The following is a 25398-nucleotide window of genomic DNA, read 5'->3' as shown; positions in this document are numbered from 1 at the left end:
GACCTGAGGCTGCATGGAGCTGAGCCTGGAGACCTGAGGCTGTGCCCCCCACCAGGTGGAGCTTGACAGGGGCAGGGCCGGCTGTGTCTGGGTCTCACATGATTTTGAGGTGCATACAGGTGGGTGGGGACTTGACTCTGGGTCCCACAGTGTGCCCCACACTCTGACAGGAGCAAGATTTTCATATACATTTTACTAATTTTCTTTCATCTCTGACACTTCTATTATAGAGAAAGGGCAAATAGCAATATTAACATATTTCTTCTAATTAATTTCCTTTTAATGTGCATGATTTTTCATGAACTAGGCCACTAGTTAATAATAACAATAACTTTATTATTGTTGTTATTATTATTATTATTATTATTATTATTATCTTCACCACATATGAATTGTGGGTTTCTGCAAGAGAAGACTAGAATTAATAAACTTTTAAAAGCCAGGTCCAGTTTCCAAGACCAAATCAATGGATAGATCCAAGACACATCTGTAATAATCCCTGCTTAACAATTTTCCTATTCTCATTAAAAGTAATTGCTGAATCAGACTCCTCATGTCTCCTTTATCTCCTAAAATACTCTGGTTGTTCTTGGGATTTTCAAACCAGTCCTTTTCAACCTAATTGCACTCTTAATAATGGGCCAGATGTGTATGATAAGTCCTACTTGGGGCTGTGTCAATTGCTCCACTCTATTTATGAAGCTTCTATAGCAACTTCATTATTTATCCCCTACCCCAACACAATTTGGCTTATGTGCATGTATTTTAAACTGGGTTTGAAGTGTTTAATTTTGCCAATACAATTTCAGAGTATTAGTTTGCCTCCTGTTCTTTCTCTGCTCTCCTTAATTACCATTTATTGCAAAGTCACACAGAAATATTAAATGCTAATTCTGACTTACATGTTCCCAGCCAAGAAGAGGGATAATAATTTCCATCAAACACAACCTGAACTCATTTTACCTCAGGGTGATTCAGAGTAGAGATTTGAATGGTAATCAAGTCTTTCTCAAAATCGCCTTACCCTGGCAGTCATTCAGTAATGTCTCTGCTAATTGGTAGGCAAATTGCAAAAAAATAAAATTTCAATGTTACACACACACACACACACACACACACACACACACACAGCAACATTTTTGCAACTGCATTTTCAAAATTGCTCCTCCCATCAGCTCTTGCAACATGACAGTTTAAGAAGATATCACAATTCATTTTATTTGGTTAGATAGGGCTAATCCAACATCACCATAATCCCTCCTGATGTTTTATTGATTCTAAAGGACATTTAATCAGGAAGCAGCTCAGCACTAGAATCCTGCTAATTAGCAAGCAGCCACATTCCAAATGGGTTCCCAATTGAACAGCAGATTAATGGACAATATGTACTAAAATAATGATTCCTGCATTCAGCTCTTGAAATGTGTTTCTGAATTGCATCTTTAATCTCTTAAGGATATAGGTTTGCATACAAAGCCCTTAACAAAATGGATTTAATTCACTAGAAGAAGCTTTAGCCAATAACTGTTTAAGGATGAAACAGGTTTATCACTTATACGTGCAATGCTTCAGTGGTTTCATTGTTTTGATGTTCTTGAACATTCAAAGGTCAAAGACGTGAATAAAAAAAATCAGCTCCTCTGATATGCACATTAAACAGTGGGAAAGTGAAAGTATTGATATTAGTAGCCTAACCTCACTTGCTCTCCATTCACTCTTATTCTCATATCTCTGATTTTTACAATCTTGGTTCTGAACATCAGTTTTTAATTGGGTATACTATATACCAGATATAATGTGAGCTTTGATACTTGCATTTCCTCTCTTTATATTGTTGCCTTTTGAGGCCTCCCAGTTTTAGCTTATTGGTTTTCTACTCTTAGTCCACTTCTCTGCTTTTGCTGCTTAACTACCTCCCTCCAAACTCACCCAAACACCCCTCCAAGGTTTTATTTATTTTTAGTTTTATTTTATTGTTTAAAGTATTACAAATAGTAGTACATATATCTCCTTTTTACCCCATTAACCTTCTCCAGACCTTCCCTACCCTCCTCACATTCCCTCCCCTCCCCCAGTGTCTTGCGTCTATTGGTTATGCTTATATGCATGCATACAAGTCTTTCAGTTGATCTCTTACCTCTCACCCTGCACCCCCCACCCCCACCCCCTCAGCCCTCTCCAGCTTTTCCACTGTCGTTTAACAGTCTGTTAGATGCTTCTCTACCTCTGTATCTATTTCCGTTCATCAGTTTATAATTTCCTTTATTATCCATAAATGAATGAGATCATGTGGTATTTTTCTTTCACTGACTGGCTTATTTAACTTAGCATAATGCTCTCCAGTTCTATATATGTTGCAAATGGTAAGAATTCCTTCTTTTTTACAGCAACTTATTATTCCATTCTGCTGATGGGCATTTAGGTTGTTTCCAAATCTTAGTTATGGTAAATTGTGCTGCTATGAACATAGGGGTGCATATATCCTTTCTGATTGGTGTTTCTGTTTTCTTGGGATATATTCCTAGAAGTGGTATTACTGAGTCAAATGTCAGTTCCATTTTTAATTTTTTGAGGAAACTCCATACTGTTCTCCACAGTGGCTGCACAGGTCTGCATTCCCACCAGCAGTGAAGGAGGGTTCCTTTTTCTCCATATCTTCTCCAGCACTTGTCATTTGTTGATTTGTTGATGATAGCCATTCTGACAGGTGTGAGATGGTACCTCATTGTTGTTTTGATTTGCATCTCGGATAATTAGTGACTTTGAGCATGTTTTCATATGTCTCTTGGCTTTCTGAATGTTCTCTTTCGAAAAGTGTCTATTTAGGTCAAGACTGGTTTGGCTCAGTGGACAGAGCGTCAGCCTGCGGACTGAAAGGTCCCAGGTTTGATTCTGATCAAAGGCATGTTCCTTGGCTGCGGGCACATCCTCAGTGGGGGATGTGCAAGAAGCAGCTGATGATTCTCTCTCATCGATGTTTCTAACTCTATATCCCTCTTTCTTCCTCTCTGTAAAAAATCAATAAAATATTTTTTTTTTTTAAAAAGAAAAGAAAAGTGTCTATTTAGGTCCTTTTCCCATTTTTGATTGGATTGTTTTTCTTCCTTTTGTTAAGCTGTATGAGTTCCCTGTAAATGTTGGAGATTAAACTCTTATTGGAGATAGCATTGGCAAATATGTTCTCCCATGAAGTGGGCTTTCTTATTTTGTTGATGGTTTCTTTTGCTGTGTAGAAGCTTCTTATTTTGATGTAGTCCCACTGTTTATTTTCTCTTTAGTTTCCATTGCCCTAGGAGCTATATCAGTAAAGATATTGCTACAACAAATATCTGCTATTTTTGCTGCCTATGGCTTCTTCTAAGATTTATATGGTTTCACATCTTATGTTTAAGTCCTTTATCTATTTTGAGTTTATTTTTGTGTATGGTGTAAGTTGGTGGTCTAGTTTCATTTTTTTTCATGTATCTGTCCAATTTTCCCAACACCATTTATTGAAGAGACTGTCTTGATTCCATTGTATGCTCTTGCCTCCTTTGTCAAATATTAATTGAGCATAATGATTTGGGTCAATTTCTTGGTTCTCTGTTCTGTTCCACTGGTCTATATGTGTGTTTTTGTACCAGTACCTATCAGTTTTGAGAACAATGGCTTTTTAGTATAGCATGATATCTGGTATTGTGATCCCTCCAACATAGTTCTTTCTCAAGATTGCTGCAGCTATTCGAGTCTTTTTTTATTCCACATGAATTTTGGAGAATTTGTTCTAGGTCGTTGAAGTATGCCATTGGTATTTTAATGGGATTGCATTAAATTTATAGATTGCTTTGGGTAGTATGGGCATTTTAATAATGTTGATTCTACCAATCCATGAATCTGGTATATTTTTCCATTTGTTCATGTCTTTCTCTATCTCTTTTTATAGCATTCTGAAATTTTCTGAGTACAGGTCCTTTGTCTCCTTGGTTAAGTTTATTCTTAGGTATCTTAATTTTTTGTTGCATTGATAAATGGAGTTGCTTTTTAAATTTCTCTTCCTATGAGCTCATTATTGGTGTATAGAAAAGCCATAGACTTCTGGGTGTTAATTTTGTATCCTGCTACACTGCCAAATTCATTTATTAAGTATAGTAGTTTTTTTTTTAATGGTATTTTGGGGTTTTCTATGTACAATATCATGTCATCTTCATATAAGGACAGAGTTACTTCTTCTTTTTCAATTTGGATGCCTTTTATTTCTTCTTTTTGTCTGATTGCAGTGGCCAGTACTTCCAGTACTATGTTGAACAGGCGTGGTGAGAGTGGGCATCCCTGTCTTGTTGTTCTCGGGGGAAATGGTTTTAGATTTGCCCATTGAGTACGATATTGGCTATGGGTTTGTAATATATGGTTTTTATTATATTGAGGTATGATCCTTCTATTCCCATCTTGCTGAGAGTTTTTATCAAGAAAGGGAATTGGATTTTGTCAAATGCTTTTTCTGCATCAATGTATATGATTATATGGTTCTTATTGCTCAATTTATTTATGTGATGTATCACATATATTGATTTGCTGATATTGTGCCATCTTTGCACCCCTGGAATAAATCCCACTTGGTCATGGTGTATGATCTTTAAAATGTAATGCTGGATTCAATATGCTAGAATTTTGGTGTCTATGTTCATGAGGGATATTGGTGTCTATGTTCATGAAGGATATTGGCCTGTAATTCTCTTTCCATTGTACAATATTTATCTATTTTTGAGACTCAGGTAATGCTGGCTTTGTAAAAAGAGCTTAGAAGTACTCCTTCCTCTTGAATTTTTTGAAATAGTCTGAGGAAAATAGGTTTTATTTCTTCTCTGAATATTTGATAAAACTCCCCTGTGAAGCCCTCTGGTTTGTTGGAAGTTTTTTGATTCCTGCTTCAATTTCCTCTATAGTTATTGGCCTATTTAGATTTTTTGATTCCTCCTGGTTGAGTTTTAGAAGGTCATATTTTTTCTAGGAATATGTCCATTTCTTCCAAGTTGACTAGTTTGTTGGAGTAGAGTTGCTCATAATATTTATGTATTTATTTTTTTATGATTCTTCGTATTTCTGTGGGGTCTGTTGTTATTTCACATCTTTTGTTTCTGATTTTGTTTATTTGGGTCCTCTCTCTCTGCTTCTTGGTGAGCATGGTTAGAGGTTCATCAATCTTGTTTATTCTTTCAAAGAACCATCATTTTGTTTCATTGGTCTTTTGTATTGTGTGCATGTATGTTTTTTGTTTTATTTTTATTTTTTTGTTTTGTTTTGTCTCTATGTCATTTATTTCTATTTTGATCTTTATTATTACCATCCTTCTGCTTACATTGGGTTTTTCTTGTTGCTCTATTTTTAATTCTTTAAATTGTAGAGTTAGATGGTTTATTACCAGGTTTTTTTTTTTTTTTTTTTTTTGAGGTAGGCTTGTAATACAATGAACTTTCCTGTCAGGATTGCTTTCACTGTGTCCCAAAGATTTTGGATTGTGTTTTCATTTTTGTTTGTTTCCAAGATGTTATTTATTTCTTCTCTGATCTCTTTGGTAACCCATCATTGTTTAATAGCATGCTATTCAGCCTCCAATGATTTCAATCCTCTTGAATTTGGAGAGACTTTGCCTGTGTCCCAATATGTGGTCTATCTTTGAAAATGTCCCATCTGCACTTCAGAAGAATGTATATTCAGTAGTTTTGGGGTGGAATGTTCTAAAGATGTCAAATAAGTCCATCTGAAATAGTGAGTTGTTTAGGATTGATGTTTCTTTGCCAAAAAATTTTTTTTTCTAGAGGATTTATCCAATGATTTTAATGGGGTATTAAAGTCTCCTACTATGATGGTGTTGCTGTCAATCTCTCTTCTGATAACTTCCAAAGGTTGTTTTTTTATTTATTTTATTATTATTATTATTATTATTATTATTATTATTATTATTTTAATGTATTTGGGTGATCCTGCATTGGGTGTGTAAATGTTTACCAGAGTTATATCCTCTTGTTGGATTTCTCCCTTTAGTATTATGATGTGGCCTTTCTTGTCTCTTGCCATGGTCTTCACTTTGAAACCTATTTTGTCAGATATAAGTATTGCTACCCCAGCTTTTTTTTTTTTTTCAATTTCCATTTTCCTGGTAGATATTTTTCCATCTCTTCACTTTTTCTTTTTTTTATCCCTTCACTTTCAATTTGTGTGGATTCCTTGTCCTGAGGTGGGTCTGTTGTAGATAGCATATATATGGTTATGTGTTTTTATCCATTCATTCAATCAATTTCTTTTGATAGGAGAATTTAATCCATTTAAGTTTAATGTTATTATTGATAGATATTTGTTTGTAGCCATTTCTTTACTTTATGCCTGTGTTCCTTTTTCCCTTTCTATTTCTTCTTTTTACAGCAGTCCCTTTAGCATTTCTTGCATTGCTGGCTTGGTAGTGGTAAACTCCTGTAGCTTATTTTTTGTGTGTCTATGAAGCTCCTGATTTCCCCTTAAATTTTGATTGATAGTCTTACTGGATAGAGTATTCTTGGACTCAGTCCTTTGCTTTGCATCACTTTGTATACTTCCTTCCATTCCCTTGTAGCTTTATGTGTTTTTATTGAGAAATCATCTGATAATCTGATGGGGAATCCTTCGTAGGGAACTCTCTCTCTTTCTCTTTAAGATTCTCTGTTTGCCATTAACACTTGCCATTGTAATTATGACGTGTCTTGTTGTGGGGCTTTTGGGATTCATCTTGCTTGGGACTCTGTACTTGTGTAACTTTTATCCTCCCCATATCAGGGAAGTTATCTATCATTATTTCTTCAAATAGATTTTCTAATCTCTGCTGCTATTCTTGTCTTTCTGGCAGCCCTATTATATCTATGTTACTTCATTTTGTGTTGTCTCAAAGCTCCTTTAGGCTCTCCTGATTTTAATATTTTTCTCTAGTTGCTATTCAGATTGGGCTTGTTTCTCTACCTTATCTTCTAACTCACTAATTTAGTACTCTCCTTCTTCTATTCTACTGTTGAAACCTTCTATGATGTTTTTGATTGTGGCTATATCATTTTTTTATTTCTTCCTGATTTTTGCATAGGTTGTTAATTTTCTCATCCATCTGGTGTATGAACTGTATGACCATTACTCTACATTCTTTTTCTGTCATGTTGAATGCCTCCATTTCACTTATTTCCTTTCTTGGCGATTCCTCTTTTTCTTTCCTCTGTGGATTTTTTTGTTGTCTCCCCATTCTAACTATCACCAGAAGGTTCAAATGCTGAGTTGTGGGGGCTTGGGCCATGTGCAGTGGGAGCTTCATGCCACTTGAGTGTCACTGAAGAGCTCTGACACCAAGATATGTGGTTGTCATGGATTGGTAGGAGCCATGCTCGCACAGGAACAGAGTTACCAGCACTCAGTGCAGCCTTGTGCACACACCTAGAATCAGGGACCCCACCTGCGCTGAGCTAAAAAAGAGACCCTGCTGGCATGTGCTGAAAATGTGCTAAATTACTGTGCCCAAACAGTAAATTAAATATAAGAGTCTCTGTTGCTTGGTGCAGGCTCGTGCCAAGAATCAGGGTCCCTGGTCTGCTTGGGGAACCAGGTTTCACAGCTGCCCTGTGTTGGTAGGAGATCCATTCTTGTGCTGCAGAAATCAGACTTCCATGTGTACTTTCCAAGAATCAAAGTCAGGTGGCATTGCTGCCCTGTGTGGGTGTGGGGTCTGGTCGCATGAGTGCACACTGTAGGAAACAGCCTCCCAGTGTCCACACACCCAAGCTCAAATTCAGGTAGCATAGCCATCCTGTGAGGGCATGGAGTTTGGCACAGGAGTGCACACTTTGGGAAACATATTCTTAGTGTCTGCCAGTCCAGGCTCAAATTCAAGCATCAGAGCTGCCCTGTATGGGTGTTGGGTCTCCTCGCGTAATTGCACTCTATGGGAAACAGATTTCCAGTGTCCATGCCCCCAGGCTCATATTCAGGCAGTGGAACAGCCTGGTGTGGGCAGGAGGCCTGCTTGCACGGGGTGGGTCCAACAATTTCTATGGCTCTGCAACAAGCCTGTGGGGAGGGGGGTGGTCTCTGTGACTCAGAAATCTACTGCCAGGATGTCCGGATTCTTGGTGTCTGTGGGTCTGCAGCTATGGTCGCAGGTCTTTGTCCCTAGTGGCTGCAGGGTCCTGGCTTGCATCTGAGACCAGACTGGGTGATGCTGAGGCTAGGATACTAATCTCAAATAGTTGTTTTTCAAAATGGTGTGGTCTTTGTGACTGCTATGGCCAACCCCAGAGTGTCCACGATGGCTGCAGGGTTTCACTGTCTAAGACTGCCCAGTTTGGCAGCCCCTTGGAAAATCTGCAGGATCTAACTGTCTCTAGCGCTCTTCTCTCTCTCTCTCCCTCTCCCTCTCTCTCTCTCTCTCTCTCTCTCTCTCTCTCTCTCTCTCTCTCACACACACACACACACACACACACACACACACACCACACATGTCCACACACTCCTCTATTGTTCCCTCACTCTCCCACACATCTCCTTACTTTCTTGCCAGGCACAATCTTGCCAATCATCCCTCCAAGGTTTTAGAGAAGAGAAACTCCCTTGTCCAAAGTTGGTCTGGCAGAAATTCACTGACTAAGCTCAACCTTCTATCATAATTTATTTATTAATTGATGTTTCCTTTAACCTTTAGTCTTCTTTGTTTTTCTGGATTGCTTTTATCACCATGTGATATGTCACATGTTCTAGCTTGTTCTTTCTCATTAGATTACAAGCTTCATGAAGGAAAGAGCTTTGCTTTATTCACATCTATATTTCCAACAATTAGAATAGTGACCAGTGTACAACAGGCACTGAGTAAATGATTGTTAAATAAATATTACAAATAATGATAGGTGCTAGGAAATATATTAAAAGGGGGTCTGATTTTGATGAGGTGATTAGAGAATGCTTTCTTCAATTTGATCATGAGCCAGGGACTAGGCAGAATTTATGTATCTATATCCTTAAGAGTATTTTGAGACTATATAACTTTTCTAGTTAAGTTAAATTCCATATTTTTTGAATGCCTTCTACATGAACAGGCAATCACAAGCATGTCAAACTCAAATTAAATAATGAGTTTGACATGCTTGTGGGACCCTTTGGGATACATCAATGAATAAAACAAAGATCCCGCCTGTCCTATGACACTATAGTCTATCAAAAATCATCAAAAAATAATAAACATCACACCAGCAAATTACCAAATACATTAGAAGTTGATAAATGTATAGAAAAGAGCAAAGGAAAGCAGGTTAAGGGTAGAATGGAGGGGAATTACAACTTTAAATAGGGTAGTTAGTGTAAGCCTTATTGATAGGTGACATCTGAGCAAAAACTTGGAAAGTGGAGTAGCATGAAGATATCTGGTGAAAGCATTTTAGGTAGCAGGAACATTTGGAAAAAAGATGCTAAGGTGGACTTGTATCTGGTATGTTTGAGGAAGAAGAGGAGGACAGTGTAATTGAAATGCAATGAAAAAAGAAACTTGTAGATGGAGCCAGAGAAGTAATGGGGAAGCAGATCATGTAGAATACTTTGTAAAGACTTGGATTTTTTTCAAACATCTGAGTGAAGTAAGATGCTCTTTTAATGCCTGGTAATTTTTATATGAATGCCAGAAATCGTGAATTTTATATTTTTGATCTTCTTTTTATTCCTTTAGTAGTTTGTTCTTGGATATAGTTAAGTAAGTTGGAAACAGTTTGCTCATTTTAAGCATTATTAGGATTTATAAGATTTGTTAATTTGTCCAGAGAAATTTGACCTCACTATAGCACAACATCCTTATGATGACTCCACTCAATGCTACATGTGTTCCTTTCCAATTTGTGAAAATATGTACTATTCCCAGCCCTGTGGGATCTAAAGCATTTTTCCACCTTTTTCTTTTGGTTTTTCTTTCTCTGAACTTGGGTACTTTCCTCAAATGCACACATTTCCCAACTCTTGGGAAAGCTCCAGAAAGAACTCTCTGAGGATCTCTCCTCTCTGCTACCCTGTACTGTGCATTCTAGCCTCCTTGGCCTTCCTGAACTCCACAAGAAGTAGAATACAATATTACCTGAATTTTCTATATGAGGAAACCACGATTTAGAGAGATTTTCCTCTTTAGCTCAAGAAAATTCCTGGGCTAAGTTTAGGTTCCCCAGTGTTCAATAAGATGAGCTTACCTCACACTCCCCCCTTCCCCCCATCAGTAATCACTGCTCTGGGCTGCCTCTCGGCCAGAAATTCAGTGCTTTTGTTTTTCTCTGGCTAAGTAAAGCCTTTGGTCTTAATACATTGCGGCTGGGAATAGTTTATATTTTTACAAATCGGAAAGTGTTTGGCCTTAACACTTTGCGAATCGCAAGAATTCTTGTTTCATATTACACAGTGTTTTACAAAGTATCATACTTTCAAAAGATATTAGCTTGTAAGAACATGTAATAAATAACTTCAAAATGCAATGGTCCTTCAAAAACTACTGGTTGGCAATGTGTTTTAACATAAGCAATCATTTCTTAATTCTGTCTGTAGGTAATGAAATTGATAGTTTCACACATAAAATTGTAATTTAGAGACGGATCTCTGTGTTTGGAATCCTTTCAGAGGACTGTGAATAAAAAAAAAATCAACTTACTTTATTTCATTTTGGTAAGCCAAATCTTGATGGTTGAGCAATGTTTCTAGAAGGCTCAAAGTCAGATATAATCCATGTTTCCCACAGATAGCCCTGACCTGCGCATAAAAAGGACGTTGTCACTGTAATGAAATTAAAAATTAAAACCTATATGATTTTGACAAAGAATTAATATTCCAGAGAGCACTCTGTTGACCAATAGGATATCATTCAAGACAAGAATGTCCAACTAAATGCTCAGCAACAGCAAGATCTTATTTGGTTGATACAGAGTATAGTTCATTACCCAGAAGTCACTGAACTTTAAAATTCTGATCTTACATATTTGTTAGCCACAGAATTGGTGGTCAAGTACTAGAAATTATATACTTCTAGGAGTCCAGCACACAAATTTGTGCGGCACTGCCCACCCACCTGCAGCCCTGCCTTGACACCTGGACCTGTTCACGCAGAGTTCCAGTGTGCCTGGCCCAGCCCCCAAACCCTCTGGCCTTCTCTGGATGCTTCAAGTCCCACCCTCAGTCCCTAGGGTCGCCTCGGGCTGGTCCTGTCTTCTCTCCACTTCTGCCCCCTCTCCAGAGCAATGCAGTGGCTGCACCCCATCATGGCACCAGAGGAGAGCGTGGAAGCCTCCTGCCTGCTGCACTGTGCTCCTTCCCCTGGTAGGTGAGTGGTGGGTGGTGAAGGACTGGTCAGGAGGATGCTATGGGCTCTCACCCCTGCCCTCCCAGGCACAGGATGGTCCCGCCTTCTCGGGGCACCTCCCCACTTCTGCCTCATCTCTGGAGCAACACCCCAGTTAACGTCATGGTCAACCATGAGCCTATTAGCTCTTTATTAATATAGATTATAAAGGTAAATTGCAAAATGTTTTTTACATCTACTTTGATTTACAAAACAAGCTTGTTGTGTTCACATGTTAATATTACCTGTATTTTATATATGAGGAAACAAAGATTTAGAAAGATTAAGTGACTTTTTCAAAGTCACATAAATCATGGAACTTAGTCTAGAAACCAGACGCTCAATAAATTACTTGTTGGATGAATGAATGAAGTGTCACTGCACTTTCCTATGTATTGAGTATTCTGAGTCTAGTTCACAAACCATTTCAGTTCTCAACTTGGTGGGTGGGTGATACTTAGATTCAAACATATCAGACTTTTAGGGGTGTGATAGCATATGTTGTATGGTTAGCATAATGTTTAAGCATATAGACTTTGGAATAAAACAGGACTTATTCTGAACACCCAATCTGCTGTCTGTTATCTGTGTGACCTTAGGAAGGTTAGGGGTGATCAGGCCAGAAGGGGAGGGCAGTTGGAAGCGAGCAGGCAGGCTTAACCTTGCTATGCTCAGTTACTGCATCTACTAAATAAAATTGTTTTCTACTTCCCAGGATTCTGTAAAGATTACACAAGAAAATAAGCAGTTAGGATAGTGCCCAGCTTTCAGTAGACACTGAATTAACATCTGTTGAATAAAGAAAAGAAGGAAGGGAGGGAAGAAGAAGAAAAAGGGGAAGAGAAAAGAGGAAAGCAAAAAAGTAGCAAGAGAAAGAATAAGAAAGAGGGACAAAGGAAAGGAGAGAGAATGGAAAGAAGAAAGGAAGGGACAAAAAATAAAGAAATGTCTAATTTAGTGTTAAATACTAGCTACTATTATTATTTTGAGAACAATCTCAGTATAACAAGTGCATCAAGCATGCCTTTCTCTTCTGTTCTGTTTTTTTTTTTTAATTTTAATTTTTTATTAACATCATGGGGCTTTGCTGACTCTGGAGAGACTGCTCCTCTCAGGGCTAGCCAATTCCTAGACAAAGTAATGGACTGGCAGGAAAGTGTTCCCCTCATATGCAAACCAACCACCTCCTTCATTGGGCTCTCAGGCTTGAGCCACTGTTTCCCTGCCCTTTTCACTCTGGGGCCAAGTACCACATAAATCAGAAGAGAACCTATGTCACAGGGTCCAAATTATTTAACCTAGTCAACCCTAAACCTAGTTACCTTGTCTTGCTCATTCCACAATGAAGGCCTTTCCCACATGTCCCCTGATAGCCTCTGGTGCTTTCCCGTGTGACCTGGGGTGGGAGGGTGGGGGTGGAAGGAGGGTGCCATGCACTTCCTGTTGGGAACTATGAGTACCACACTAGATTTTCAATAGCAATCATCTCCTGATCTGTTGGTCTGACCATACCTGAATTATAATAAAACCCAGACTTAAACAGAAACAAGGAGATAATTTTCATTTGTCTATATGGAGAAAATTAACAACAAATCTAGATTTGAAACTTGCAAGCATTACTTATTAGGTGTAGAGAGAGGAATTGTGTCAGGGAAGCTTAACAGCAAACACAAACAAACAAACAAATAAACACACACACACACACACACACACACAATGGATTTGAAACATGAAAAAATTCAAAGACTTGGCTAGGAGAATAAGGGGTTGGGGAGAATCCAGGAAGAAGAAAAGCATTGTAAATAATGGGTGAGATAGAGCATGGTGCTTTTTAGAGACTAAATGTATTTTGACATTATTCACTCTCTAGTTTTATACCTCTTTCCATGCTGAACTGTAATTATCTGTTCATTAGAACTTCTCTACAAGACAGTGGTCTACTGAGGCCTGGAATTGTGTTTCATTCATTTCATCACCACTGCCTATCATACTGTTAAAAAATAAGAGAGCAATAATTATTGAATAAATGAATACATAGATGAATGAGGAAGTGAATGAATGAATTAAAGACACTGAACAGTGGGCCGAAACCGGTTTGGCTCAGTGGATAGAGTGTCAGCCTGCAGACTGAAAGGTTCCGGGCTTGATTCCGGTTAAAGGCATGTACCTTGGTTGCGGACACATCCCCAGTAGGGGTTGTGCAAGAGGCAGCTGATTGATGATTTTCTCTCATCAGTGTTTCTAACGCTCTATTCCTCTCTCTTCCTCTCTGTGAAAAATCAATAAAATATATTAAAGAAAAAAGACACTGAACAGCGGAGTGTGCTTAGGCAGAAGTTAGTAAAGAATAAATTTTGAGAGGAAATTAGTCACATTATTCCATTTCACTCCATAAATGAGAATTGATGCATAGTTATGATTACAGCATATTAATGTATTTTTATTTTACTTTTTGGAAGGAGGAAGAAAGGGAAGGAAGCATTGGTATGAGGGAGAAACATCATTGCCTCCCACACCCCAGCCTCTAACTCGGGTTGGAACCTATAACCTGGCATGTGCCCTGACCAGGAATCAAACTCATCACCTTCTGGTATATGAGATGATGCTCCAACCAACTGAGCTACACTGGCCAGGGCATATTTTGAAACATCAATATTAAAATGTTATTCTAAAAACAATTTATTTACTGCTGGCAATATTGAATTATGCTCCAGGCTAAAATGAGCAGCAGATTGGAAATAGTACATCAGGGTTCCTAGAAGCAGATTGATTGATAGCTGCTAAGAACTGACTGCTGACAGCTGTAGAGGAATAATAGAAATATCTACCAGGATATCCTGGCAGTTTAGTGTTTTTCAGAATTATTATTAAAATCCTTTAGAGGTTAGATATTAAAAGGATGACCCTTGTTCAATAAGAAAGTGATTATGTGAAATTTCTCCTGTTTAATCAGGGATTTTAAAAAAATCAAATGTAAATAAAGTATCTCTTATTTAGAAACTGACATGTGAAATAAATGTTCATTTCCTCTAAATCCTCATTGAAAGAGTGGTGCACAGATGCCCTCAACTTCCTCTCTTCCCATTTACTTCATTTGCATTTTGCTCCATCACAATGGATGCTTAAACTGTGTTTACCAAGTCACTAGTCACCTCTCTAGTTTCAAATTTAATGAACATTTCTCATTCCTAATTATCGATGACAGCATGCGATATGGTTTATCTCTTGGCTTCTTGACCACTCCCACATGTCTTTTGATTATTTTTTGTCTCCTTTATTGGCTTCTTTTTGTCTACCTATTCCTCATTAATGAGTGTCTTCTTCACCCTCACCCTTTTCCTTGTGTCCCTAGTAACTCTAACTGCTCATGTGACTTCAGCTCTGTATTGAAGAATCTTAAATCATTTTTTTTTAGTTTTAATCTCTAAACCTAGGTCAACATGTTCAAAACTGAACTCATTATTCCTTCCTATACCCATCAACTTTTCTGTTTCCTATCTCAGAGAATGGCACCACCAGCCATCAAGTTACCAAAGCCAGGACCTCGGGAGCCATTTTTGATTCTTCATAATTCAAGACCCCATTCAATGAGTCATCAAGAACTACTTTGTACTTCCTAATAGCTTCATCCCTCTTGTTAACTTCCTTGGTTTAAACCCTCATGATTTCTTGCTTGAATTACTGGACCAGCCTTCTAGAGATCTATCTGCCTCTAATTCTCCATATTCTATTAGAATGCTCTTTTCAAATTCCAAATTTGATCATATCATTCACTTGTTTAATATCCTTTGATGATTCCTCTGTGCCTTCAGGATAAAATTTACACTCCTTAAGAATGTCATAAATTAGCTTCTACTCCCCATTCTGGCATCATTTGAGCATCATATCCCACCATCCCACCATTCACTGTGTGCTGCCTCCACACAGAATTAACCATGCTCTTTCTCATTCCAGGGCCATTTCTCCTTGCTCCTTTTACCTAGAAAACCTTTCTGAATCTTTCCTCTGTTCCTTCCCCCAGTTCTTTGCCAAATTAATCTATCCTCCAAGATTTAGCATTTGTATCTTCTCCTGTGAAGAGTTTCTGGATTAGGCTAGGTTGGAGTTTCTTCTCTGTGCACAGTGTTATGGCCATCACTGAATTTGTTATATAGGACTGTGACATGTCTAAAAATGTCACCTTTCCACTGAGCTGCCGAAATTGTAATTAGTCTGTTGCCCTTAGCCTTATCACAGTTCCCAGAACACATTGAGTGAATAACATGTTGAATGCAAGTATAGGATAAACATGCCACATGGATCAGAAAGATGGCTGCTGAACTGAAAGGAGGAAGGATTTGAAGTTAGTAAAAATAATTTTATAATTTTAGGGCAAAGTGTACTGATATAAAAACAAAAACAACAAACTACCAAAGAGGAGCTGACAAACTTCAGAAAACTCTCACTTTAATAGTTAAACTAGTGTCATAGTGTCTTGTCACCAGAACAAACTTAGTTCACAAAGCCAGAGTTCCCTTAGTAATGAGACTCCCTGTTGATGGTAGTAAGGAAGTTGCATGGAAATGAAGCAGAGTAATTAGAAGGATAGCTACCTGTGTTCTAGATAACTCCTCCTGGGAGGGAAGTCTGGGAGTAGTTTGGGATGTAGAATAGAAAGAGAGTGAGTTCATGAGATAAAAAATGAATATAGGTTATGTATAAAAAGGGTTAAACTGTTGAAACCGGTTTGGCTCAGTGGCTAGCAGGGGTCCTCAAACTTTTTAAAGTGGGGGCCAGATCACGGTCCCTCAGAGAGCTGGAGGGCCGGACTATATGAACTACTAATTCCTACTGTAACACCTCGGCTGCGCTCACTGCCCAAAAAACCTGGCGGGCCGGATCAGACTCCTCTGCGGGCCGCATGTGGCCCGCGGGCCGTAGTTTGAAGACGCCTGTAAGAGCGTTGGCCTGTGGACTGAAGGGTCCCAGGTTTGATTCTGGTCAAGGGCATGTACCTTGGTTGTGGGCACATACCCAGTGGGGCTGTGGAGGAGGCAGTTGATTGATGTTTCTCTCTCATCGATTTTTCTAACTCTCTATACTTCTCCCTTCTTCTCTGTAAAAAAGCAATAAAATATATTCAAAGAAAAAAAAAAGGTTAAACTGAGCCTATGTGCTTGGGAGTATCTTAGTTTATAAAGACCCATTGAACCTACTTGAGTAATGATCAGGGTGGTCAATAAATGTATGTGGATTCATGATGCCTCAGCAGTCTTTCCAGGAGTGATCATTGTATTAACAACATGCTAGAGCAGTGGTTCTCAACCTTTTTAATGCCTCGTCCCTTTAATATAGTTCCTCATGTTGTGGTGACCTCCAACCATAAAATTATTTTCATTGCTACTTCATAACTGTAATTTTGCTACTATTAATGAATCATAATATAAATATCTGTTTTCTAATGGTCTTAGGCTCTACAGCAGGTTGAGAACCACTAGCAGGGTTGCCATCAGAAATACAGATATTTACATTACGATTCATAACAGTAGCAAAATTACAGTTATGAAGTAGCAACAAAAATAATTTTATGGTTGGGAGTCACCATAACATGAGGAACTGTATTACGGGGTCATGGCATTAAAAAGGTTGAGAACCATTGTCTAGATGAACAGGATGTGTGAGTGCATAGGATGAAGATGATAGGTAGTTGATATGTTTTCATATTGTTCTCTGACAGTGATCAAAATTCCATTGATTTGAGTGACAAGACTCATATTACCCTTCAAGACTGCATTTATTTATCAGAGAAGCTATCAATCATTTGTGAACCCTCTGAAATGTTGGCTGTGAGGAGGTGCCTCAGCACCCCACCTCTGTCTAGCCCAGGGTGCAGAGATTTTACAAGAAACTTAAGGAGGCCCGTGATTCTCTGTACTGTGACTCTCTCACATCAAGGAGATTTAGTACTGGTAAAAAAGAAAACCCCTTCTAATTCAGATGGCTCTTCCCAGGCCACTCTGAAGTCCTGTGTCCTGAAATAAAGATGCTCAGCTAAAACTACTGCCTTCTGTATCCAATGTCCCTTGGGCTTCAATTTCTCTCACGTCCTGGGGAAACAGAATTCTGTCTTACATACCTCCCGGAACTGTACTATACTTTGAGTGAGTTCCAGATGTCTTAAAAGATGCCAGATGGCTCATGAGAGGCAGACCAGCTTTCAGGAAAATGTGTCCCATTTCCTTGGATATGAACCATGAATTTAAGCTTGCAGGGCCAGCTGTGGGGGGAGAAGTTCAAGGCCCACTCTGCCTGCCTGTACTCAGGGATCACCCAGTGTGCTAAGTGCCTTCACATACTTATCTTGTTTAACAACAGACAGGAGGCAGACATCTGGAACCCAGTGTTTCCAGATGAAAAACCTGAGAATCAAGAGGTTAAGCAAATTTACTTTGATTTTCAAGTCATTTATGTTCCACTCTAAGAGCATCGACTGAGAACGTTTGAGCATTACTGATGCTGTTATGTAGTTTCTAATAACAAAGAATTGATGCTTCTTAACTTATTCCTACTGATTTATTCCTGAGCATAAAAAAAGTGTGTGTAGGATGTGTGGAATCTCCTGTAGTATCCTATCTTTCTAGTAAAACATGCATGCAAGTATAACATACACACACACACACACACACACACAAGCTTTGCCTTTGCATGCTTCATTGACTTATAAATGAAAGCACAGAGCAAGCTACTTCTGTGACAGAATAAGATCCCACTTTTAGCATATTATGTCTTTGCTTCCTTAGCAAGCATCACTTGTTCTTTTAAATTCTCTGCTCTCAATTCTAACCCCTATTTACTTAGAATAGAGCCAAATATCAACAGTACAATGATTGAAATTTCTTTTGAGAGCCAAATTTTTTAAACTTAAACTATATTGGTAGATACATTGTTATTAACTTAATTATGGTACTCCTAAGATGGCCTTTGCTAAAAACTCAAGGGGCCAAAGAGCCGCATGTGGCTCGTGAGCCGCAGTTTGCTGACCACTGACTTAGATGAAAGGTTTTTTTTTAAAATCTTTCCAATGGGACTCACACCCCACCCCCTGCTGTAACTTTCAATTCCTTCTATTTCTCTACTCCTCCGGAATTCTAACTTTTGTGTCCTGAGCTCAATGGAACCTTCCAGATAGCTTCTGCCGATTCTAGCTCTTAATTTTCAGTTTGTCCTATACTTTGAATCCTGCCTCTGCCACTTGCTAACTGAGGTCTTTGGGTGACTCCTGAGGCTCAGTTTTTAAAATTTATTAAACAGGTTCTAACAACTACTTAGATTTTGTATTTTCTGTGTTAGCGATTTGGCACTTGGTGAGAACACTGGCAAGCTTGGTGGTTATGCCTTGGTGTTAAAGGAATTGTGGCATTCGTGGTAATTATTATTGTGCCTATATCCTAGGTAGCCTCATGACTCGAGTTTATGATTCTGGATTTTCTTCCATGAAACACATCTGCACTGTTAATTAATGCTTCCCAAAACAGCACACTCAGCTCTATCAGCAATAAGTCACACCAATCCCTACAATGTACTATCCCTAAGGAATGGATACCACATGCTAACCTCCCGGAAGCTGGTGAGGGTGTGAGGAATGGACATTTGGTCTGGGCAAACACTTGTTTTCCACTGTGAAATATTATTTGGGTATTGCTATATTATTCCATATTGTTGGCACAAAATATAGCTTAATATAAGTAATTCCTGTATCAAGGCTGCACATTTCCCAATTTCTTTTCTCTTTTGTTTCTTTCCTCTCTGGCACAGAAGACAAAACACTGTGCGATGTAATCCACAGGCAGGACACAGATCATAACTGGGCCTTCTTACTATAGACCCAAAGCTCCAGGGTAGACTTTTAGGGCTGATCAGAGCTGAAATCTAATTTTGTTACCTTGGGTGGGGGCAGGAAGCCGGACAACGCATGATCTTCTTTTCGAAAACTCCAACTGAGGCTCTCTAGGTTGAGCTTGCCATTGGCTGCACTGAGTGCCAGCTTTAGGATCTCCAGCAGGCTGCTAGCCACTTCTGATGGCAAGTCGGCGTGTTGAGGGGCAGCACTACTTGGAGGGACATGGGAAAGTCTGTGAAAAGGTGAACCCTTCAAGGAAGTCGCCGTGTGTTGCATATTGTGTCTCTCACCTGTGTTACACACCTTCTAAGCCCTGGGAACCTGGTCATGGGACTGCATGTGGCGACTTCACAGACTAACTCAAATCTGTTCCATTCTAGGGAGTTCAAGTCTCTTCTCCAGAAGGAACCCACCCATTCGACTAGAATATGGACCAAATTTGTAATCTTACCAGGTTGAGAGAAAAAAAAATTAGATGTGTCAATGGTAGTTTACTTTACACACTTCTTACTTTTTTTTGAGCCCAGATAAATTTCCTAATGGTACACGTCACAAGCAAAGCAAGGCAGATACCGGCAGATCCCTGTGACCAGGGAACCTGTAGAGGAGGAAATTTTGACCCAAGCAAACTTCCTGCATTATCCTTGACTCTGCTCTTTGTAGCTGGAAAACCCAGAAAAGTTTGAGAGTAATTATGTATTTACCAGATGGAATGCAAATGTATGTAATTATTCAGGCAGTTCAGCAAAACTGGCTTTTGATACTTTCCATAACAGGTGAAAATTACCAGAGTGACAAAGTGTCAAGAGTCATTTATTTTATGAAACTAGTTTGAGGTGTTTACATACTAGTATTTCACTTTCAAAAGTGTGTATCCTTCCAGGCCATATTTTATGGCCAAACTATTTTCTCAGCAGTGAAGCGTTTCCTATTTTCCATTGTCTCAGCTTCAGTGCCACTTTTCTAGAGGGACATTCTATGACACCCCCCAACCCCTACTCGTTTATTTACCTTGATGTGCTGGTAAAACTTTAACTACCAGCTTTTTAAGAGAAAGTCCTAATTTGGAGCATTGCTGATTTTCCTGGTGTGAATACTCCCACCACTGCTGGTTTCAAGCTACCAAGATAATGTCACTGAATGGGAATTGATGCACACAGTAGGCCCTCAGGATGCTCCAGCACCCCCTGCTGGATTAACTTTTTTTTTTTTTTAAATTAAATTTATTGGGCTGGAATTGGTTAATAGATTTGACCCACATCTTATGAAGCCATCTACTTAAGGGAAATCTTCTTGCTCCATAAGATGTGAGTAGAGTCTATTTTGTTCCTTACTATTTCTGGGAGATGTGGTACAAAACCTGCAATAAATTATTTTTAGATGTATTTAACTTTCCGAAAGGTCATACGGTATCTTCCTTTTGCTCTGGAACTCTTACTTGAGCCTTGACACCAAACTATACCTTTCTGAATTATTTAACAATAGCTAATATTTTCCAAAAGTTTGGTACAGAAAAGGAGGAAAAGTGGCTATTTATTTTATGTTGGTCACCTAACTCTGCACCCACTTGCCCAGCCCAGGAGTCTGCATGCCAGCTATTTGCATTTCCAGCTTCTTTTTGCTGCTCAGGGCACATGAGTTGGGCCTTGTCAATCAGAAGTATCTGTCTCAGATTTTAATCAGAGGTTTTTCTTCCTTTCTTCTTTTCTTTCAATGCCAGTTTCTGGGGGTGGGAATTCATGGGGCTCTGGCCCCTGTCTCTGTACACCGAGTCCTGAACTGGCAGGTGTTGTATGGAACCCATTTACTGCAGCTGGTGGGGTTTCTTAGGAAACCTGCTGCCGGAGTGGATTTCATCTGGTCCCATTAGTGATGCTGGCTGCTTTTAAAACATCACAGAGCTACCTCATGTAAAGCTCTACCTGCAGAACACAAAAGGGTGTTTTCCTGAGCAGCACATTTATAAACACAGAGCCTGGGTTCATTACAAGCCATTCATCCTTCGCCTCCACACACACACTACCTGGTTCATGTAAACAGCACCTTCTGGGATGAGTTCAAAATGATCTCTTCAGGCACCTTTTTTATGGGGTAGAAATCCAGATGCCCCTGCACATGAAGTGATGCAAGCTCTTTGGATAATGGGAAGTGCCAATTACATCCAACAAGTATTTACTGAGCATCTCCTATGTACTAGGAACTATGCTAGACCTGTGCTAGACACTGAGTGGTCCAGGACAGACGCTATTCCTAACCTCAAATGCCAAATAATATGAAGAGTGACGTCTATGGCACCACACTGCAGAGACATAACCGTCTAGAGCTCAGGAGAGGCTTCCTGTCTAGGACTCATAAGACCCACCATATCTGTCAGTGCGTGGCCATGTTTTCCTGTGCACAGCATATCACCTCTCACAATCTGTATTGTATGAAGCGTAGTTGCTGAGTATTAAAAAAATATATAGGGCTTTATGGGTCTCCATAGGACAGTTACTCCCAGAGTGATATTTGTTTGGACTATGAGCCCTTGAAGAAGTGACTGAGCCTTGCCCACCTCTGAGTTCATTGTGCCCAGAAAAGTGTGCCTGGCACACAGCTGGTATTCAATGACTGTTGGATGAAGTATCAGAGTCAACAGAGAATACATAGAAGGGAATTAAATCTAACCCTTGGCCCAGGGACATTTGTATAGAAAACCATACCTTTTTCTTAAAGAGGTAAGTTCCTATCCCATGGCTCTTAATCGCTATGTCACATTATTTGTAACTGGAAAGAGTATCTTCTGGAAGGACAGTAAAAAAGTAGTAACAAGCCCTTCTATAGCACTTCCTGTATACCAGGACTGACTTTAAGAACTTTGCATGAATTAACTGGGTCACTGTTATACATTATTCCCATTTTACAGTTGGAGAGTGGGGGCACAGGGAGGGTAAGTGACTAGCTCAAGGCTCCACCTAGTGACAGAGACAGGGATTGAGCCCAGGCTTCTGGCAATGGGGCTATGCTCCTAGCCATAGCCCTCTGCCAGTTTTCTCAGAGAATGTGGAGACTGTCATGCTTTACTGTGTCTCATCTCTAATAATATTCCTCATTTCCTGTGTTTGCTTTCAATTATTTCTTTCCCTTGAGATTATGGGAAGGGATTATTGATTCTGTACCTCAAACTTTTCTGTGCTAGTACCTGCCTTCAGAAGTTCACTGACTGAACATATTTCCAGAACCTACTCTAGATGAGTACTGCACCAGGACACAATACTTTCTTTCATTTAATTAATTTATTTACTTAAAGCCTCACCCAAGGATATGTTTTATTAATTTTTAGAGAGAAAAGAAGGGTGGAGCAAACGAGGAGAGAGAAACATTGATCATTTGCCTCTGGTACATGTCTTGACAGGAATCAATCCTGCAACCTAGGTATGTGCTCTGACTGGAAATCAAACCCACAGCCTTTTGGTTTATGGGATGATGCACCAACCAATTAAGCCACCCGGCCAGAGCCACAATCATTATTTTATTTCAGAATGAGTTTTTTTCATCTTTACACCAAAACCTCATAAAAAAAAGACATACCCTGCTGTTAAGAAACATATACAATTGTTGCAAATAATTTCCTATGCCCACCTATTTACAACACAGCGAGAGAAAACTGTAGGCACAAGCTGAGTGTTGGTGAACAGCTATATTTCTGCACTGCTCACCTAATAGGGAATTGCCTCCAACAGCCCAGCCAGTTCTGAAAGTCTAGGAATAACATGCCCACAGAAAGGGAGGAAGTACCTTTCACTGTGATGGGTACCACCCTGAGCTTCCCTCAGGTTGCTGTCCACGGCACTTCTGCTTTGCTGTGGATCATCTGAGGCTGCCACTATCAGAAAACAGAGTAGCTTCTCATAATCCACCTGAAAATTAAATATGAAGCAGAAAATCCTCATTTAATTTACAATACATGTAGGGAAAAGAGGCCTGCTGAAATGAAATGTGTTTAAAATATTATACCATGAAGATTTTTTAAAGCAGCTTTAAAATATAATAATTATTAGTGTTTTTTAACCAAATATTACTATTCTCCCTCCTGGACAAATGGTAAAATTGCACTTCCTGGGTAGGACCATATGACCAGTTCTGGCCAATGAATTATAAGCAGAAGGGACATGTGCTACTTCTGGGTTGAGGATTAAACTGTTGACATGAGGCCTTCAGAGCTCTTTTCCCATCTGCCGTGTGTCCCAAACATTCCAGAGTGTCTGCTTCATCAGCTTGGGTTTTGGAGCTAAGATAATGACAGTGCCAAGAAGAGCCTGTGGCAAACTCATTACAGAAATGTAATGTAAATTAAAAATAAGCTTTTGCTGTTTTAAGCAACTGAGATTTGGGACTATTTGTTACTATGCTATAACATAGCCTTTAGTCTCTCTCTCTTTTATATATGTACTAGAGGCCCAATGCACAAAGATTTGTGCAAGAATAAGCCTTCCTTCCCCTGGCTGCCAGCACTGCCTTCACTCCAGTTAAAGCCACCTTCCACCTCTCACCTTGTCTCGTCAATATGTATATTCCCTACTTCTTGGCTGTGGGCACTGCCATCTTTATTGTGGAGTTATGGTCAATCTGCATATTCTGTCTTTATTTGATAGGATTATATACAATATGTACTTATATTTAGATATACTCAGCAGATATATTCAGATTATTTGGGAATAAGATCTTAGTTACTAAGGTAAGTAAAAATATTATTCGTGCACTGGTGTGGTCCCTCGACCTGGCCTATGAGGATCAGGTTGAAACAGGCTCTCTGACATGCCCCAAGGGGTCCCACATTGCAAGACCCCACCTGCAGGCCCAGCCTCAGGACGTGGACACCCACTGGCTCCCACCTCCCTCTTCTCTGGGTCTAGGGTACAGGTGACCAGATTCAGGGCTGATAGTACCTCAGAAGCAACCTAACCCATGGCCAATTCCACAATGAATTGGGCTTCCTCCTCTATTGGTTGGGGAATCTGCCCCCTGGTAGTCATTGTACATCATAGCTACTGGACAAATGTTGGACAGTCGCTGAGGCTTTTTTATATATAGATTTTTATTTTAATTATTATTATTTTTTTACATAGAAAAGGACTGGAGGAATGTTGTAGATTTTCATTGCTGGGCTAGATGGCATCCTAAGGATCATGGTAGACAGACAACTCTAGAACAGTGGAGGGAGTAGCATGGGAGAAGGAAGCTAGACAGGGACCTGGATATAAACTAGATTTCAGACTAGACAATTTGATTGAATTAAAGATTCAAGGAGGTTATATTAATAAGTTGCCATTGAACTATAAATATTTCTCATACATATAAAACTAATTTTATTTTTTCAGTTTAAAGATGGGCAGGAGCGAGAACTTACATTCATTTGTGTACCTACTAACTGCTAAGCATGAAATCAGGTTGGTTTTGGCCTGGTTTTTTATCATCACATGCTTACTAATGATTTTCCCATTGTTATTACATCTTCCTCTTTTAGGGCACTTTCCTCTAACTCCCTGAATGGTTACACTTGGATCTTGTTTTGTATTCATTTTCAATGTGAACTTGGAAAGTACAAGCAGAGAAAGAACCCTGCCCTTGTGTTGGGGAACATTTATCTCTGCACTGGGTCTGCCATTAATTCTCTAGGTGCCCTGTGCAAGTTCCTTAACCCTTCTGGGTCTCAGTTTCCTAATCAGCAAATTGTGGTGGTGATTTATATTTAAAAAATTACCACCCCCACACCCCGCAGTCTCTAATGCTTTAGGAACTATCACACTTTTTAAGTCAAGTTCTCCACTTTTACCAACTGCTCAGCTTGTAAATGGATTTAAGTGCACTTGTTATCTTGACTATGTTAGGACTAGATAATGAAAGTTGGGAAGGAAAAGCTCATTAAAGAGAAATTAAGCAGGACTAAGAGACCTAACTTGCCTGGTTGGTGAGGCTCAGTGGTTGAGTGTTGACCTATGAATCAGAAGGACACAGTTCAATTCCTGGTCAGGGCACAGGCCCAGGTTGTGGGCTCTATCCCCAGTGTGAGATATACTGAAGGAAGCCAATCAATAATTCTCTCTCATCATTGATGTTTATCTCTCTCCCTCTCTAACATATATATATATATATATATATATATATATATATATGTTAGAGAGAGAGAGAGAGA

General features: G+C 39.3%; 1 protein-coding gene across 1 annotated transcript in view; it reads right to left on the bottom strand.

Moving 5' to 3' along the window:
* CUNH1orf87 (chromosome unknown C1orf87 homolog) overlaps positions 1-25398 on the bottom strand; it is a 78222-nt gene that overhangs the window by 26884 nt on the left and 25940 nt on the right. The window contains exons 5-7 of the mRNA XM_036445610.2: positions 23001-23122; positions 19266-19431; positions 10661-10758 (exon numbers count right to left, since the gene is read on the bottom strand). Coding sequence (XP_036301503.1) covers positions 10661-10758; positions 19266-19431; positions 23001-23122 — 386 coding nt within the window. The remainder of the gene's footprint in view (positions 1-10660; positions 10759-19265; positions 19432-23000; positions 23123-25398) is intronic.

Source organism: Pipistrellus kuhlii, unplaced genomic scaffold (genome assembly GCF_014108245.1).
Source record: "Pipistrellus kuhlii isolate mPipKuh1 unplaced genomic scaffold, mPipKuh1.p scaffold_m20_p_2, whole genome shotgun sequence".
Taxonomy (NCBI): Eukaryota; Metazoa; Chordata; class Mammalia; order Chiroptera; family Vespertilionidae; genus Pipistrellus; species Pipistrellus kuhlii.
Note: the sequence above shows the minus strand (reverse complement) of the source record. Positions and strands in the feature narration are given on the sequence as shown.